Here is an 18,388-nt window from a genome sequence, read left to right on the forward strand (position 1 = left end):
AACCAAGACTATAAATAAGTCTCAGACTCAGAAAGGAAGCAATGTTAGATGAATCAAGAAAAAGGCATCATCATAGTCAAGTCTCTGACATCTAAGAACAAAACAGACCAGAGAAGGAAGATTTGCCAGTTTTTTACAGATATGTAACAGAGAAAGCTTCATAATAAAGGAAGCCTTCTAATCAGTGTTTGTTTTGCAACATAGTAAGTTATATTCCAGCTAGCTAATTCTGCACACTGAGCTGTTGACATATAACACCAGGATAAGCAACCTCTTTCTAAATAAAACTCTGACAAAACTTGTAAATGGATGCAGCAAGAAAAATGTAGTTCAGTTGGGGAAAAAACCCAGTAACAAAAGTAGTACTTACCATTTTCCCAATCATCATAACGTAAGGGCCAGCCTGTTGATTTACAGCTAGAAAATCCAGTAATCGCACATACCAAAAAATTATATTGAGACAGTATGTTATTCTTCCAGCAACAAAGACATAATTTTCTCTGTAAGTGTTTTCACCAAAATTCCCCTTTGCTCCAAATCTTAATGCAAACCCAATGAAGAAAGTGACAATGGCAACTGTGTCACTGATATTGAAGTAATCACTGAACCACACTTTAATCTTCTGATTAATCTTCCCAGCTTCTGACATAAAAATCTGCAATAAAAATAAGTCAGGTCTGCTCACATTTATTGCACATGGACTAACACTGAAATATATGAATCACTAATATTTTTATACTTGCAAAAATAAAATATCTATTCAAATGGATAACTGTTTTATACTGTGGAATCAAAACCAGCATTTAACTGTGTCGGCCTCCCAACAAGCACAAGGAGCATGTATGTTTCCTTCTGTCTGAACAATATGAAAGAATTTTGGGTTTAAGTTTTTTTGGTGGGTGTTTTTTTTTTATTTTTAGGCAGTTACTGTTACAAAAATAAGCCCTGCTTTCTGCACCTTCAGCTGGGCCTGAGGTACCTGCCTAATGAACTAACTTCCTCTCTCACTTAAAAATTCTTATAGAACGTCTCAAAAGTCTCTTGCTGACCAGAAACACTGTAGTTGTGATAGCTATCCTACCTTGACAAACCTTTTATGTTTTGCTGTCTTGGTCATGGCATAGTAGAGTTTGTCTGACACTAATAGATAAATACACATTTCACCCCTCAGGAAAGCAAGGTTGTTTATTTCATTACAACTGGGGGGGGGGGGGGGGGCAGGATTTTAACCAAAAAGGGGAAAAAAAAAAAAAAATTAGACCAGGATGTCATTGCCAGTTCCTTGAAATTTAGGAGGAAAAAACCCACCTTGTTTTAATAGATCTCTAGCTCCTCCCCATTGGACACAGAAGAAAAGCAAGCTAAGTCCAAGCAGTAGGCCAAGAAACACTGGTATTGAAACTAGCAGCCTATACCAAAGTTTAAGATAAAGGTATTACATCATGTACTCTGATGCTTGAAGTTTCTTCAGTTCTCTTGTTTATAAACAGAGTTTAAAGTATACTGTTTTAATTGACAAAGAAAACTAAAATCCCAGATTGTTACAGGCATACCTCACGAATTTTCTCAATTGCTGATGTGAAAATGTAAGCAATAACAATCCACTCTTGAACAGACGGTAATTCTTCCATTTTTACAAGAACCACAAATGTGTAGAGCATGAGGAATCCTAAGTATGCCAACTAAAAAAAGCAATGAAAATTATACATATAATTACTGAAGGCTTATTTATAGATGTGCATGGAATCCTTTGATGTGGTATACAATAAAAGCTTCAAGTATGATTACAGTACTATATTTACCCCTTTAAGCAGACAAGTTATTATTTATAGGGGGATCCAAACATTTTCTTCTTCTTAGAAGAAAAATAGCTGTAATAAGCTATTTATTGTTAGCAAAGCTTTGTTCTTATTACAGCTATTTCTCCATTAATCCAAATTTTAGTTTCTATTACAGTAATTTAAACAAAGCTGTGCATGAATACTTTAGCCTAATAAATTATCATAGAATTCCTGCTAGCAACTGATGAAATTAATTACTCAGGCCAGAATAAAAATGCTCATGCTAACTACTCTCTTAGCTTTAGAGAAAAAAAAAATTCAAAGCTAACATCATGAACTTTAAAAAACCCCAAACCATGGAGCACTGCATATGCATTTTTTCAAAATGAAGTACTTCTCATTTCCAGCTTAGCAAGGTAAGGGGTTTTTTGTTTGTCTTTTAAAACAGTGCTTAAAGTTTGATTCAGGTCACATCATTACATGTTGAGAAAAGAACCCAAAAATCTGCACTAGATTTCCAAATAAAATACACATTACACTGAAGAAAACTCACCGTATTAAACCAAAACTTCACAATTGGTGCATGATAAAATGCATAAAATTTCTGTGTAATTGGAAGTCTTTTGGGTTTTGCTGGAGTCTCCATATCATGCTTTTCTAAAGTACTATCCAAGATCCTTACTTCTTTAAACACCTCCTAAAATGAAAGGACTGTTACTTTCACAGGCAGAACTACATGCTTTTGGACACTCATTTTAACTCTTGCTTTGATTTAAAAATGTGATTATTTAAGTTCAAAACACTGGTTTTACTATCTCCCCCTGCCCCACATTACCATAGGTATTTCATCTGCTGCGTTCTGGAAGTTGTTTTCACTGTCATCCATTGCCATTTGATGTGCATCTTGAGATTGAGGAATATGTGACATTTCAGCCTTGGTCTTATATTCCAACAGCAGTATAGCAGGAGGGAGTAAAATACTCAGTATCACCTGGAAAAGATGAAGACTAAGTACAAATAGTTCACAGCTACATTAAAATATCAGAATACACCAACACACAGAATATCCTCTGAAAACATATTATCCAAATTGCACTTGCTTGTTATTGAGGAAAAAAAAATTGTAGAAAATAATTAGTTGTTATTACTTAATACATACACTTAAGAGACTAAGATCACATATACAGAGCATTCCTTGACTTGAAGATACAGGAAAGGGGAAGAATCAACAAATTCCAAAACTAAAAGCCACTAGAAAGAATGCACTCCAAGCTTGAAGATCCAGAGATGTACTGTTTACACTGTTCTTTAATCCACTCCCAGAAACTCTGGAATCGTGTACTATCAAGGTATATTTAAGAAGCATATACGAGTGGAGGTTGTGGTTTTGTTGGGGGTAGGAGGGGTGTTGTTTTGTTTGTTTTGGGGTTTTTTTTTCAACTTATGGTAGAAAAACAAGCTAAGGTATGGATGAAGAGAATAAGCGAAAGCTATTTATTGTTATTAGCCTGTTAGAAAGCAAGCAAGAAAATGGTTAATCAGTTATCAAAGAGGATTTTAGTAGATCACAAGTTAAATGATGCTTGTAGATACTTTGTAGGAAAGTTTTATTTCTTTGTATTCCTAGCAACAATATGTTTTGGTATATCATCTCAAAGAAATATGCAACTCCCATTTTGGTTCAATTGCTCTGTATCACAAAGGGCACCTTTGGGAAACCTATCCCCAATTTGCCTACCCTTGTTTCATTCTGTGCCTTGCTTTTGCTCAGTTTCTTCCTCCAAAATAGGATATACACAAAGCTTTTCTACATCAAGTCTTATGAGCTGCCTGAAAAAAGCCAAAATGCATGTAACTATATTCTTACAGCAGGTTTTCTGTCTGTTAAGGTTTTTACCACTATGTTTTTAGTAGTGGATTAGTATTCACATAATCTCTTTAAGCCTCTGATTAAAGGCTACTTGCCTGATTTTTGCCTTCTATATTTCTGTACCTTATTTGAAAAGATAATAGAGTGTCAAAAGAAGAGTTTACAATAAATTATTCCAGTTTTGATTATGTTATAGGAGACTGTTTTTACAGGATTTATTAACACAAGCTATGGCTGTGAAAGCTTTACACTAATAGCATTTAAACACATGCTTTCCTTCTATTTAAACATAAATTCCGTTGATCCTTTTTTACACCAATGAACTGCAACAATGCTTACTTTGTACCATGAATTCTTCCTCATGTTCAGCCTTCCCATCCACATATCTGATAACAACATCTGTGTACAAGTATGTGCTACAAATGGACGAAGTCTTGATGATACTGCTAGCTTCAGACAAGTTGAGTTGCTCCAATTTTTAAGCTCATAGGTTAGTAATTTCATTGCCATAGTTTCATCTTGTCGGAAGGACTGTTCTAAGAGTTCAACTGCCAGTTGACCAAACTCACTAGAATGAAGAAAAATCAACAAAACAAAATTTAGTATCTACAGAAATGACCTTGAGCTTACACTGAATTTTCTCGTACAATCAAATTCCCAGTAGCACAACTTGAAGGGACTACTGCTTGTCCATTCTGTACAGATACACTGTACAGTAATTTGTAACTACAACATGTGAATCCGTGACTTCTATTAAAAACACATGCAGGCTACAAACAGCTGTTAAAACATGCAAGGAAATTACCTGTTAAGTAAATGGCACATTCAGTGTCATCATAACTATAAATCATGACTTTTACAGTTCTCAAGAGAGAGCAATATCTAATATATAACTTCTACTAGAGTGCTGCTTAATTCTTTTTGCAAGAAGGAATTGTCTTCAAGTGTGGCAAGAGAACAGTTTGGGGTTTGTTCACATACAGCCCACTACTTTTATAGTAAATTTCAAGAAAAGATCTTTAATGATATAAATGTAATTTACTTGGAATACTGTTTCAGCTCTTCTGAAGTATCATCAACAAGGTCACTTTGTTTTGCTTCATATGCCATTGAACGATACACTTTACAAGCAACCAAGGCTTTCGCCATGGACTCCTCCCCATGCTGCCAGAAGAAGAGGGCCATCTTCTGCCTCTTCATTAGCACCGCCCAAAGTAACAGCTCGTTGAGAGGGTAAGCAAAACGTCTTGTTTCAGGATCATCTATGTCTACTATTTCATCTTTGGTTCTTTTCTTTTTTCCCTCTTCTGCACCAGTGTCAATCTTTAAAATAATATCAGAAAGTTACATTTAAATCTCTAAACTTGGTCATTACATAACCTGAAATAAAATTCAGAGTGATCCAATATCAAATTATATATAATTATAAAAAGAAAAAAAATTTCTGAAGACTTGAAAAGCAGCTGGAACATTTTTCCAAAAACTTCAGTTGAGTCCAATTCACTTTAATAGCAGGGAGACTGAATTATTTTGATTTATAGATCAAAAGAAAAGCATTTAACTAATATACCTACATACAAATGAGGAAACTCATGGAGACTGCTTAGAGTAACACATGGCCAAATCTTGCTCTGTCTACAAAGCCGTGCAAGTCCCTGCCGCATTGCTAGAACTGTGCCAAAAATAAGCTTTCTGCTCCCTACCATATCAAAGTTTATCCAGAAGACTACTATACAGAAAGATAAACACTCTTTACAGAATCCTGTAAGCATGCTAGACAGTTTATAAAACAAGCACAAAAGCCAGGCTGAAATTCCAGCTTTACCAAAGTCAGTAAAACTGCTGCTACTCACACTTCAGTGGCACTCGGATTTCAACCAGGTTCTCTGCTCTTAACTACTTAAAATAAACCCCACCATGTTCCCCTCACACATCCCTACCTTTGGTTTGTATGGCTGCGCTGTTTTGATGAAGTGATTATGGCGCATTTTTTCTTTCTTGTCTGCACGGTTACCAAAAGACTCATGGCTTTTACATATCTGAGGAGTAGTATTTGAAGGATTTCGCCCAGATCGCTGTAACAAGAATAAGGGGAAGGGGCTTGATTTGGTTTCTTTAACTCTTACTACTCGGCATTATAAAATCATCTGTTTATAGCTAGATACTTAGTTGAGCAATTTAACAGTTAGTTTGCTACTGAAACAGTGATGAACTTGTATAACAGCAACAACCAGAAATTTCACAGGATATTTAACAAGTTTTCTGGTTTGTTTTGGGTTTTTTTTAGAAGGCACAAATTAGGCAGTTACACTCGTTTTACAAGAAGCTAAGATATCTGCACCTCAAGCCCTGGTGAATCTGCATATTTAGTGCCCATTCTTCACCTGGGAGTAGGAAAAGACAGAATAACAGAGAAGGAATTCAGATGTGGTAGAATAAGGAGACGGAGAACAAAACCTGTTGTTTGTTCTCAAACCCAGAACAGCTAACAGCTTCCCTCACAGGCCTTACTATTGCCTTTAAAAGAACCAGTCCATTGACAAGAACAACAAAACAATATTGATCCAATTTTTCTCCAAAATACGTAGGTTTTTTTAATTGAGAACATATGAATCAGCATGTCCTGTTATCCAGCTGCAACATACCCGATTATTCCCGCTGAGACTATTGTATATAGCTCTAAAGCGTTTTCTTGTATAGGTGCATCTATAGGTTCCTCCCATCAGATATTCAATAACAAGCCCCACATCAATCAGGTTGATTTTATATCCTGGAGGAAGATTTCCCTAGGAATACAAAAAGTATTTTTAGTTTTTCAGATTATAATCTTAAACTTGCTTAGAGTATTTCTACATGTTACATCACAGCTCTAAATAAAAAAACAATTAAACCTTTCATGATTAAAAAACCCAACATCTACATGGCTCAAAATTTATCAGTTTTGAAAAATACAAAGTTATAGCTTCTTTTCTGTATGATCTCCCCTAGCAGGGTAGATGTTCATTCTGTTGGGGGTGGCAGGGGATGGGGGACACTGTTTTGTCTCTTAACAGCCAAAATTACTCCTAGCTGGGAATATCAGCTTCAGTTCCCCAAGAAGGAAAACAATCACAAGTAAGATGAAAAAGACAACACTCATCGGGTTTAACATCTTTCTGGCAGCAGGGCACTAAGCATAAAACAGCAAGTATTTGAAACAACAGAATGTCTGCAGAAGTAGCTTATTATTTACAATAAAAGCTAATTAATAAACCTAAGATTAAATTGACAGACAAACCTAAGAAATCATCAAAAAAACTAACATCACTAGTTTGACAGATTTCTACATTTACAGCATACCTGTTTGACATCCCGAACAAGATGAAAGAGTGTTGGGTTAGTTGGGCCTTGTTTCTTTATAAAAAAGAAGGGGGGGGAAATTTGGAATGAGAAATTAAGAGTGCAATGACAATATGAGAAGATTACAGCAGAAGCCAAGTACTTTTGCATGTTAACTAAAAACAAATAATTCCAGAGTTTTTGAACAAACAGTCATCAAATAAATGCAAATATTTCAAACTACCATATTAGCTACAGACTATTTTATTTTCTGGGACATAATTAATACACTCATAGTTTGTCCAAAAAGGAAAAAAAAAAAAAAAAGAATGCAAACAGCACCATTATGGGGTTTTTATATTATTAAAATTATTTAATTTACAGGAATACACACAGACTGATATTCATGTTTACAGTATTGCAGGATGCATAATAAAAGCTCCCTTACTTTTTGAATTTTTAGTCTAAACATTTCCTCTTTACCAAAGTGTATTTTTCTTCCTTCTCTGATTTCCTACAAGTGCACGAACTGTTACACTTTTAGATATATGGTTACCCTAGCTCCCATACAGAACTCAATCAAAAGCACATCAAGTGTGCAACAGCAACATAATACAAGATTAAAGAAAATAAACCAACAAAAAAACATAAAACCTGATCATGTGGACTCCTTTACAGAGCTGCATTAGTTAAAGAATTCCTTTTTTCTCTCTCTCTTTTTTTTGGTCAAAAGCAGATAATGAGAAGGTTAATGTAAGCCTAAGTCATATTTTTGTACTATTCACATTAGCTACCTTTTGGTGGAAGGTTTTTTGTCTCAACACCTACAGCAACATTTTTCTAAGTAATATTTTATAACTATGCAGGTTCACAAAATATTATTATTTTATGTTATATATATATATTATATTATATATATTATGTATATTATGTAAAAATATTATTTTTACAACTATTATGGTAACATTGGCTGCTATAGACAGAATTCATCTTGTGAAGCCCTAACAGTACTATCTATAGACCTCATATTTTGTGCTCAAGTTTCACCTGTCTGACTTTCTCTTGTTCTCTTCCCCACTGTAGTCTACACATTTCATATGTTCCACAACAAGGCTGCAATTCTCCCTTTAGTATCTATCCCCAACATCAGACACAGATGAACATCCTGCTGACAAACTATTTCTGGTATCATTTCTGGAGAGCCAGAAAGCAGCTGTGACACTACAAAGCAGCCAGACAGCATGCACTTCTCAACTCTAACCTCTGCAAGGGAGCCTTCCCTACCAACATCCCATGGCCTTCAGACTGGGGCACATGACCCAGTATACAACATGCTGAGCAACTAAAAAGCTGTTCTAAAAGTAGCTTAAAAAGCAACCGTTCACTTACTGTGTTATAAAGTTCTTCCAGCCTGGGAATTGTAAGAAATTTGTGCATGCTTACGCCATTTTCAATCAGAAGTTTCACAAATGCAACTCTATCCATCACAAGGGCATCTAACATAACCTGTTCCAGAGAGCCAACCTACAACAAATAAGTAACAAGGTAGAGCCCAGAGAAAACCAGTAAAACAGGGCATCACAAAAGTAGGTGTATTTAGATCATGTATCGACCTCATTCATTTACAGGGCTGGGGAAACCTTATATGTCTACAGATACAAAGATGTCATCTTTGGTTCAGAAACCCCCCCGAACTTCATGCAATTACAGGATGAGAGAATATTCTGATGACACAATCAGCAAGTCTTATACTCTTCCATAGGTATCTCCTACTGATACGGTACATGGGACTAAGTAGACATTTGGTAAAACATAGTTAAGCTGTTCTCATAGACTGACACTGGATAAAACACAAAGACTTGAAACATTTAAAGCACAATTTGCTTTAAAGACAAATGCCCAGAACCATCATTGCTATCAACAATGTATGTACTTTTGACTGCACACTCATGTAAGATTGTGTTTTATTTTTAGAGTAACATGGGAAAAAGGCAAGATCCACAATGTAGTTTTCAAACTAATTTGCAGACTACAAGAAACAGACATTTTGTCCTCCCCCTCAAAAGACACTGCAGTGCTGCCAACAGTGCATTTTACTAGATGCTTCTTAAGAACTTCCTATGACCATACAACTGTAAGGAAGAATGAGCATCTGACTAACATGTTCAGCTTCCACCTTTCACAACGTCTCTTCTCCCCTAGTTATTCAGAATACTTAGCACATTTCTAAAATTTTTGGACTATTTTCGACTACACATTAACAAAACAGCTATAAGACTATGCAGTAGCAAAAATAACTGTCCTCAAAATAAATGTGTCAGTATTCTATAGTCTCTCTTTACAAAAGTCAAAAGATTCATTCTTTACAGTAAGTTGAGTTTCTCTTCTTTTAGAAAATATCATTCCACTTAATCCAGACCATTACATACCAGCCATTGTTGCCCATAAACAAAAACATGATTTTTGGCTATGTCAACTCTATCCCACGCAAGTGTAAGAACAAGCTGGTCAAATGCAGATGCATTCGTGCCTTAAGAAGCAAAAACAATGAAAAAAAATTTAAAATTAATTAAAATAGAAGATAATAAACATTCCTGCTTCCTAAAAGGGCCAAATCAAGCAATCCACCACAAAGTTATATAATATATTTCGTCATTTATGACAAATTATGGTATTATACAATGAGAAAACATAGTCGATAATTATTTGCTTAAAAACTAAAGATTCCTCCAGACTATAGTATTTTATAAATAATCCATCATATAAACACTAAACAACAATGGGTGGGGATTTCAAATGCTCTTAAAATGAAAAGTCTCACCTTTTAACAATGCCGTAAGTATTGCAACATCAATGTCCTGATGCTCGTCTGACCCAATATGAAAAACCGTGATCTGTCCAAAAGGGTAAAATGGGGAAAACATATTTTAAAGTTTTTTTCAGGCAAGGGTGATTAGCTCCAGTCTTTTATGTCAGGAATTGAAATACATTAAAAAGCCATCTTATCTTTGATGCAATTTAAGCCTATGCTCAATTTAAACTTACCTTTAGTGTGCACTCGTTTTGTCTTCCTAACTGGGTGCCGCACAAGATAATTATTTATGAGAAAAAGCATAGCAGAAACCCTTTACACTCTTCAATTAATTTGAATTTCTTTTCCCCGCTATGACTACAATTCTCTATTGTCTATAAACACCCCACAGTATTCTGTTTAGCCCTCTTGCTGGCAAACACGTTTACCCAAATTATGACTATTTTAAACCTCAGAACAGCACAATATGATGTCCAAATGAGACACCAAGACCTGAACTCAGGCTACATATAAAGCTCTAAAGTGCTTTTGCTTTAAGCATGCAGTGATAGTAGACCTTTGTTAGTACAGTCATAATTAAAAGATCAAAAAAAAAGTAAAAAAATGTCCCAAGGTTTTCAAAAATCAAAGCAAGACAAAAGGACAGCAATACAAATCCAAAATACATACACACTGTAAACAAATCAGAACCCTGTCACCTAAAAACAAACATCCTTGGAAACACTAACAAATCAGATTACCAGAAATAATCCCAAGAATTAAGTCTCTCTTGGCCATGAGATAAAGTATACATGAAAACTGTATTTGACTCTCTTCTATAACTGGAAGATCCACTACGTCCAGAAAAGATTTCTGAATGACTCTTGATCATATACAACACCGAGATACAATGTAATATTATATCCACGAATGCATGCACCTTGCATAAAAATTTTTTATGGCAAGATCTACTTACAAGTTCTTTTTTTTTCATGCATTCCAGCAGTGTCTGAAACAAATGAACTGCTTCACTTTGACCAAAGTTAAATGTCTTTTTGATGGTTGAAATTATTTCAGGCTCAGCACCCTCAGGAACATTCCTGAGATTGAAACAAACAAACAAACAGGAAAACACATTGTTATACGTGAACAGTAACAACAACAACGCATTTAATTAGTTTCAACATGTCCATTCAAAGTCCTGCTATCTATATTATGCTTATTACTGTTTCAGTGGCAAAATCTTGGGTAACCTTTAGAATGAAGTTAGGTTGCTTAATCTACAACTTTCTACTACTGCCTCATAAAAGTAACTCAGCTCCTCTCCCTTTCCTTCCCATAGCCAGTTCTGAGAAACTCAACTAAAACATGGAAATATTTCCATTCAATGTAGTCAAGTGATATTTTCAAGCAGTTTGGTAACATACTACTGTCTATGTTATTCTTGCATCTCTGGAAGGTCTGATCAGTTCTGACTTCTGTTGAGGAAAACTCTGTTGTGCACACTTAAAAACAGTCACATTAATCACGTAGTTACTTTGGCTTAGTTAAAATTTGAACTTGATGCAGACAGAGCATTTAAATTGAGAGTTGGGTCCTCTAGTTACAGTAGTGTAACAAAATTACTGCACATAACTTAAGTTACACACGAGATGTTGCCCCAATTTAGCATACAGGTGTGTGCACTTTTACTATTGTTTTTGTAAGTATTGCTAAAGCGAGCATATGCTACAGAAATTGGTGCAACTGGTACAAGGCATGTGAGAGGGACCTAAAACTAGAAAAGAAGTTTTGGTCTTTAACCAGAGCTATTATTGCAGCAAACCTGGAAAGCTGCATCACAGGCAAGATTACACTCTTTGCTTTTAGCCTTTGTCTTTCCACAGAAAAAGCTCTTGTACAAATTCATTAAGGAATGGTCTCCAAACCCATCTATGTACAACTGATAAGTTTGGCTAGCAGTGCTAGGACTTACCCTCCCTCCTCTGTTTGCTTGTGAACATACGCCAGTATATCTGCAGCTCTACCAGTTCCTTCACATACTACCACCGGCACAGGAGGACTTTCGTGAAGGAAGTCTAAAACTGTGAGTATGACGTTGGGGCCACCTTCGAATACAAGTGCCACCACAGGCACACCTTGGCCAATTCCTATAAAGTTGCAAATAAATAATATAAACCAGACAATGTTATAAGTGTATAGGGAATGCTAAGATTGATTTTACATATTTAATAAATCAAGTATGTCCCTTCTATTGAATAAAAATTTAAATGCTGCCTGCCAGACGTTTTAACCATTGCTAATGCACAGTTTCAAGCACTGTTTATATTTGGGCTGGGGGGAAAGCACTGCAAAGAAGCTGATAAATACAGTGGAATACAGTCTACAAAACAGAAGAGATTCTTCTCAGAAATATTCATAAACTAATGCAGAAAAATGAACATTTTTTCTTTAGGGAGCTCCCCTTCTACCTTCCCCCCCAAGCAGTTTCCAAAGATGACAACACATATACAATTTGAACATAGTTACATGGAAACCCTCTCCTGACAGGAGTATTGCAAAAACATTCCTAGAAGAGAAAAAGCACACACATGTTGCTCCATAATTGCGAAAACACCGAAAGAAGTCATGGCTTCTTTGCACAAACACGGATGATGTTTTACAAACTAAATTGCCCTATTGTGAAATTACAAGTGATCAGTGTCAAAACCATTAATGAATCAGACCAGTAGTAACTAAAGTGACATACATAAGCTTTATCAGAGAAAAACTGACAACTTTATTCAAAAGAACCCTCCTCCCTATTCCCAGAGAAATCCTAAATCTACCAGCAATATTTAGGGTCCAAAGCAGCAGCTGAAATTTGCAAAATAATCATTCAGACTTGAAACATAAACAAAAGACTAATTTTTCAATTTCCTCATTCAGCTGTTTAGTGCAAGTACCTTTTTCATTAAAGCATAGTAACACTGAACCCTCAGGCATCAGAATTACTTACTTGCATGGATCCGTTGCAAATTAATAGTTTTTTCCAGTTCTCTCCGCAATTTAACTTCTGCTCCATACTTTCCAACTGTTCCATCATCCACCAGAATGAAATGGGAATGGAGGTTATTTAGGACGTTTAGTTTACTTAATGGGTTTAACAAGGTTTGATATGGAGCAACCACCTAAGTATAAGCACACAACAATGTCTTTTACTCGTAAAGATTCCCATTTGTTTCTGTGAAACTTTTTGTCTAGACACAAGAACTGGTGGTTCAACAAGAAGCACTGACACATACAAGCATGCCGTGGGTCAGGATACACCAACAGCTGTAACTCTTTGTGCAGGAAAGCAGACAACTATGTCTCAAAAGGATTCTGCTCTGAAGGATAACAGAGAAAAGATCCTTTGAAAAGGTTTCTTTGGGGAAAACTTGTGACTGCTTTGGCAAACAGCATTGAAGACTCCACATCAAAATTTTTCAACTTATCATCCTTTGTAAATGTGAATTCTCTGTAATACTTTATAGAGTTTTTGTTATTTGATTCAGTAATATCAGTAGGAAAGAAAAAAAGATTAAGTACTTGAGAACAAGCTCCTCCTCTAGAGACTTCTCATTTTGCAACTTGTTTACACTAACGATCTTGCCTAAGTCACAGATGTCAATGTATCTTCATAGTAAAGCAAGTATTCCAATGATGCAAAGCGAGCGAAAAAACACGCTTGGGCAGATTTGTCAAAGAATAAGTCAGGTAAATCACTATTTCAATTAGGTAATTTATCCTTACATCTCTTCCAACAAGGTCATTTCTGTTTTCAATCACTCCCCACGGAGCAATCCCAATAGTGCAAATCTTTCGAGATGATCTGGAAGCATGTTCTCTTAGAGCATCACCAACATGTTTTGCAACACCTGTTGTGCACAAAAATATTTCAATGTATTGAATGCTGCATCTTATTAATAAATACAACTGTTTTATTAGTTAACTGGGCCTTTAAGGGTCTGAGAACTTATTTGACACAACACCAAAGAAAAAGCACCATACTACATATATTAGAAGGAAACAAAGTACTATGTATCAGTAATCCAACAAAATAAATATTAGCCTAGTAAGAACTAAAGAGTTTCCAGTACATTACTGTACTTGTTTTAATCACATTTTTTCCTCTTGCAGTTTCAAAAAACAAAAGAAAAAACTCAAACCAAACAAGCCCAAAAAAACCAAACCCCCCCACCTTTGTGTTGTTTATCTTTGCAAGACAAAACACCAGCCCACTTTGTTCAAAATGTATTTTTTAATTTCACTTGACCAAACATTCGCATTTACTTTAAGATGAGGCTATGAATCCATTAAATCCTTTGGCTCTTACAAACTGTAATCCAGTTAACTGTGCACATTCATTGATACTTCTTTACCTGTGTTCACTCCTCCAGTTATAATCCAGGCTCCTGTTGTTACTGCTGCTTTAATAAGACCTTTGCCAAGCAACTGTTTGATGCGTGGGTGAAGTTCAAATTTCTGCATGCCCCCATGTACAGATATAACAAGCTTTGGCAACTCCATCTGCCATTCTTTAAGCATAAGTTGCAGAATAGCTTCAGGCTTAGTGTCATATGACAATCGCACATACTGCAAGCACAAGGAGAGAGTTAAAAGGTTCTTAAATCATCACAGAATCAATGTATAAAAGGAAGAACCAGTATCTATTTCAGGATATATTATCCTATTCCTGGTTATGAAGAACGTAATTCACTTTCTCAAAACACGGCAGATGCAATAAATGAACAAGCTTACTTTATGTCCTCCAGAATTAGGGACAAGGCAGTTAACAGTTTTGAAAGCAAGTTTTGGAAAGGGAACGACTATAGCAAGATTATGTTATTCTACCCTACTGGCACAGTGACCTAGAAAAATGAGTGTTTATGAAAGCACTGGATGATTTCTAAACTAGATGAAAATCAGAAATATTTATAAAAGTTCTGCCATCTACTGGGGAGGGGCTTGCATGTCCCCTGTGAAAAGTTTTACAGAAAGACAGTTGCTTGCTTTTCCTTCCCTATTCCTGGTAGGAAGGAAAGCCATCTTCTTTAATAGAAAACGTCAAAACTAGCTATGTTTAACAGCATAAGATTAAGTAAATGGTTGATCAGTTAAAAATACTGCTGCACACAGGTTATTCAGTAGAGGCAGGGACATTATGCAGAAACTAAGCCCTACTTGAGTCAAGTTCTAACTAAAACACCATCACTACTCCAATAAATTGATTTTAGCAACTCCACTAGCACTCTGCAGAAGTAAGCACAGAAATGAGTATAGGCAGCTTGCTATTTCTGTACTCCTAGAAAAGGATTTGCAGCAATTTTAAGCTATACTAAGCATACAAAGGAACACATACACTGCTATTACAAACATGAAAGAATTCTGCTAAGAGCCCTCCACGGAGATGATCTGACCCTAGAGCACTGGACTCTCCTTCGGGGCTCTGCCAGCTGCCTGAAGAACACAGCTCCCTCATTCGAGCACTTCAGTTCAGCCGTAGGAGCCACACTATCAGAACTCCTTGCAGCTTATAACTGCATGAGCATTAAATCACTTCTACCACAACTAGAAATCTTTTACAAAACGGTTGTGGAGAGTATGTCAGAATTTCCCGTTTTCTAGCCCCTCCATTACACATGTACTTGTGAATACAGAGTTGGTTTCCAAAATTTTGATTTATTGCTATGCTTGTTTTTAACTAAGTCCCAAAAAAAAGTTATTCTGATCAGTACAATTATGCTTTAATAATTTTGAACAAATCTACTAAAGAAGCATATTCCACATCTGTCAAGAACTTTAAATTCTTTTTCAAGGTTTGAAAATTATGAATAGAGGGTTAAGTAAGATAGCAGATGTTACTTAACAGGCCCTATAAAAATTTAACAGTAGTGAGTAAGCAAGCAGCACAGATGCTATATTTTCACAAAGTCTGAAACAGTGACACTGAATTCTTAATGTAATGTTTTGGTGACGTGGTTATGAATTCTTATCACCATTTGCAATTTGAAGGTAAGCCTGTACATGAATCCAACTAATTCTGATAGATCTGAGCAACTTTTGTTAAAAAAAATAAATTTTAAAAATGGAGATTAGAAAGAATTCAGATCACAATAAAAAAAAATACTAGAATAGTATTGGGCACTGGTTTGTCACAAAATGGGCAACATTGTTTTCAGCCTTTAATTTCAAAAGTTAAATCTCTATCACCATGTTTAGAGTAAGAAAAAAAAAGAAAACACCATACATGCCTTAGCTCTGTAAGAATGAGAGCCACCTTGAAAGTTGATGACACCGTAAGCATCAGTAGAGGTCTGTTCTGTATGTTTTTCCACTGACCATTCTTCTATTTCCTGATTATAGTTTTCACCCAGCTTCACATCGGAGTATTTCATAGCAAGACTTGCAGTAAAACAAGCATGTTGTCTGACCAAGCGGCCACAACAGCACCTGCACCCAACCATATAATTCAGAATACTTGAGTCAATACTATTATTAGAAAACAAGAGGGAAGAATTTCTTTTTTATCTATAACAAAGATACATCTGATTTAGAAAGCAGATTCTAAATGTTATACAAACCTCTTTTCCAGAGCAAGCCTTGTTGTCATAAATATTTATAGCAAGAATTAGTTACAATACATAATTATTATGCAAAATATTGAAGCTCACTGAGATAGCAAGCTGGAGGCCAGAAGAAACTGATTCTCTGAAGCCAATCTGTGATCTACATATTGCAGACAGTTCTTTATTAATTATCTATATTTGTTTTATACCTAACTTTTCACCAACTTGTCATTTGCAATATTGATCAAAACTTTAAAATCCTACAATGAAAGTGCTTATTTAATGGAAAAAAAAAATCATAAATATTGTAATTACAAAGAACTCTTACCTGACAAGCTGCTGACAAATCTGACATCCTGGAAGGCATCTATAAGAAATATTTAAAGATATAAGCAAACTTCAGCTTCAATTTTAAGGTGGGGGGAGACACAACAGAACACTTCACACCACTTCATGTGCTTGCAGAAAGATTACTGAACAAAAGAGAATGCCAGTAAATGGAAAACACGCTGCTCAAGTTTGCCTGTTTTGAACATGTTAATTTGTCTGTCTTATTTTACATGACTGTAGTATACCTGGCAAATAAAAGCGCATAGAAAGGCAAAAGCTTCAGTCCTGAGACTTCAGAAGAGTTTTCAGGCTTTGAATGATCAATATCTGAAGCCCAGGAATATTTCAGATTGGATTATCTGCAGTAGTCAAACTGAAACATTTTGTTAGATGCTGAGAAGTTACTTACAGACCCGTGTTTTCTTGGATTCATTCTAACTATACATTGTTGCATCTGTTCTACAAATTCATCCTTCTAATAAACATCCAAGTTGAACTGCCTGTGTGGGAAGGTTATTTGATCATTTCTGAGTTGCATGTACAGAAAAACATAGATTTGAAGAAACCTTATACAGTAGTCTCTTTACGTAAAGTTTATTATGTAATTTCTACCCTCTTCTACCTTAAACATTTTCCATGTTTTCTTGCTAACAGCTTTCTTAACATTTAAAATTAGCATAAATTTATACAACTCTTTTCCATCATTTTCATAAGCAGCTGTGAATCAATTATGGTTAAGAGCTAGTATGCAAAAGCCTACAAATACAGGCGTTAATACAGCAGTCTTACACTATTTTCAGACTTTGAGCATAAACCATTTTTTAATTTTGTACTGTATAGAAGTTACCCTGCTATTTATCATCTGTGTTTTTAATACTGAACTAGAGCTTTAGATCTTAACAGTTAATTATAATTATCTATACTAAAAGATACAGAACAACAAAACATACCAAATACTCCTGTCTATATTTGATTAATTTATGTATAATTCACAAACAACAGTAAGCAATTCTTAGAAACTTAATGACAAAATCTGATGAGAAAGTTGTAAAGTCCTTTTTATGCTACAAATGGGTTAAAATAAAAGTACAATTGTTAAAGACCATTTTGTTCCTTGTGAAGTGCCCTGGAAATTTTAACAGCTTCCTAATTGCTTTGTTTGCATTTGCAAATTTTCCATGTGCTACAATCATGGGTATAAATTCTAAAAGCTTCTCATGTCACATGGTTTCAAGGAACGTGGTGAATTATTTACAATAACTTAAAAATTCTAAAGCATTTACTTTGTTCTCTTTCTGCCTAAAAACAATGTTCTTAAAAGAAAAATAATACTCTGCCTCAGCAGAACAGAAGATATTTGTAACTTTTTAAACAGAAAAGACTGAAATAGAAGTTTTCTGAAGTTCAGAAGAAAAGGTTTCTCAGTTGCTCTCAAATATATGAGGGTAAAAAAAAAAAATCTGAAATCCATAATGACAATAGTAAACATTTTTGGGAAACAAAACTGCCTTAAAATACAATTTTGAAACTATTTTCAATTTGACTTTATTTGATCTGTGACACTGATGTCGTGACTAAGCACATTGAATTCAATCATTGTAGGAACTCTTAAACTATACCTAACATTTAGCGAAGGTAAACTACCAATTAGATATGTTAGAGGTATCACTAACTTGCTTGATTTCACATCTCTAATTTAGCATAAGGT

At 35.2% G+C, this 18,388-nt stretch overlaps 1 protein-coding gene across 5 annotated transcripts in view; it reads right to left on the reverse strand.

Annotated features, from left to right (window-relative positions):
• TRPM7 (transient receptor potential cation channel subfamily M member 7) overlaps positions 1-18,388 on the reverse strand; it is a 60,885-nt gene that overhangs the window by 16,856 nt on the left and 25,641 nt on the right. For 4 of the 5 annotated variants that reach the window (XR_012624795.1, XM_074836991.1, XM_074836993.1 and 1 more), the window contains exons 3-21: positions 16,679-16,717; positions 16,036-16,234; positions 14,164-14,377; positions 13,535-13,659; positions 12,759-12,930; positions 11,736-11,910; positions 10,737-10,860; positions 9,791-9,863; positions 9,399-9,499; positions 8,359-8,493; positions 6,991-7,044; positions 6,297-6,437; positions 5,592-5,726; positions 4,694-4,974; positions 3,991-4,219; positions 2,617-2,772; positions 2,335-2,478; positions 1,554-1,682; positions 371-655 (exon numbers count right to left, since the gene is read on the reverse strand). Coding sequence is in view for 4 of the 5 variants with exons in the window: in XM_074836991.1 (XP_074693092.1) it covers positions 371-655; positions 1,554-1,682; positions 2,335-2,478; positions 2,617-2,772; positions 3,991-4,219; positions 4,694-4,974; positions 5,592-5,726; positions 6,297-6,437; positions 6,991-7,044; positions 8,359-8,493; positions 9,399-9,499; positions 9,791-9,863; positions 10,737-10,860; positions 11,736-11,910; positions 12,759-12,930; positions 13,535-13,659; positions 14,164-14,377; positions 16,036-16,234; positions 16,679-16,717 (2,911 nt within the window). In the remaining variant the exon portion in view is untranslated. The remainder of the gene's footprint in view (positions 1-370; positions 656-1,553; positions 1,683-2,334; positions 2,479-2,616; positions 2,773-3,990; positions 4,220-4,693; positions 4,975-5,591; positions 5,727-6,296; positions 6,438-6,990; positions 7,045-8,358; positions 8,494-9,398; positions 9,500-9,790; positions 9,864-10,736; positions 10,861-11,735; positions 11,911-12,758; positions 12,931-13,534; positions 13,660-14,163; positions 14,378-16,035; positions 16,235-16,678; positions 16,718-18,388) is intronic. The other variant, XM_074836992.1, reaches the window with a different exon arrangement.

This window comes from Strix aluco, chromosome 12, assembly GCF_031877795.1.
Source record: "Strix aluco isolate bStrAlu1 chromosome 12, bStrAlu1.hap1, whole genome shotgun sequence".
Taxonomy (NCBI): domain Eukaryota; kingdom Metazoa; phylum Chordata; class Aves; order Strigiformes; family Strigidae; genus Strix; species Strix aluco.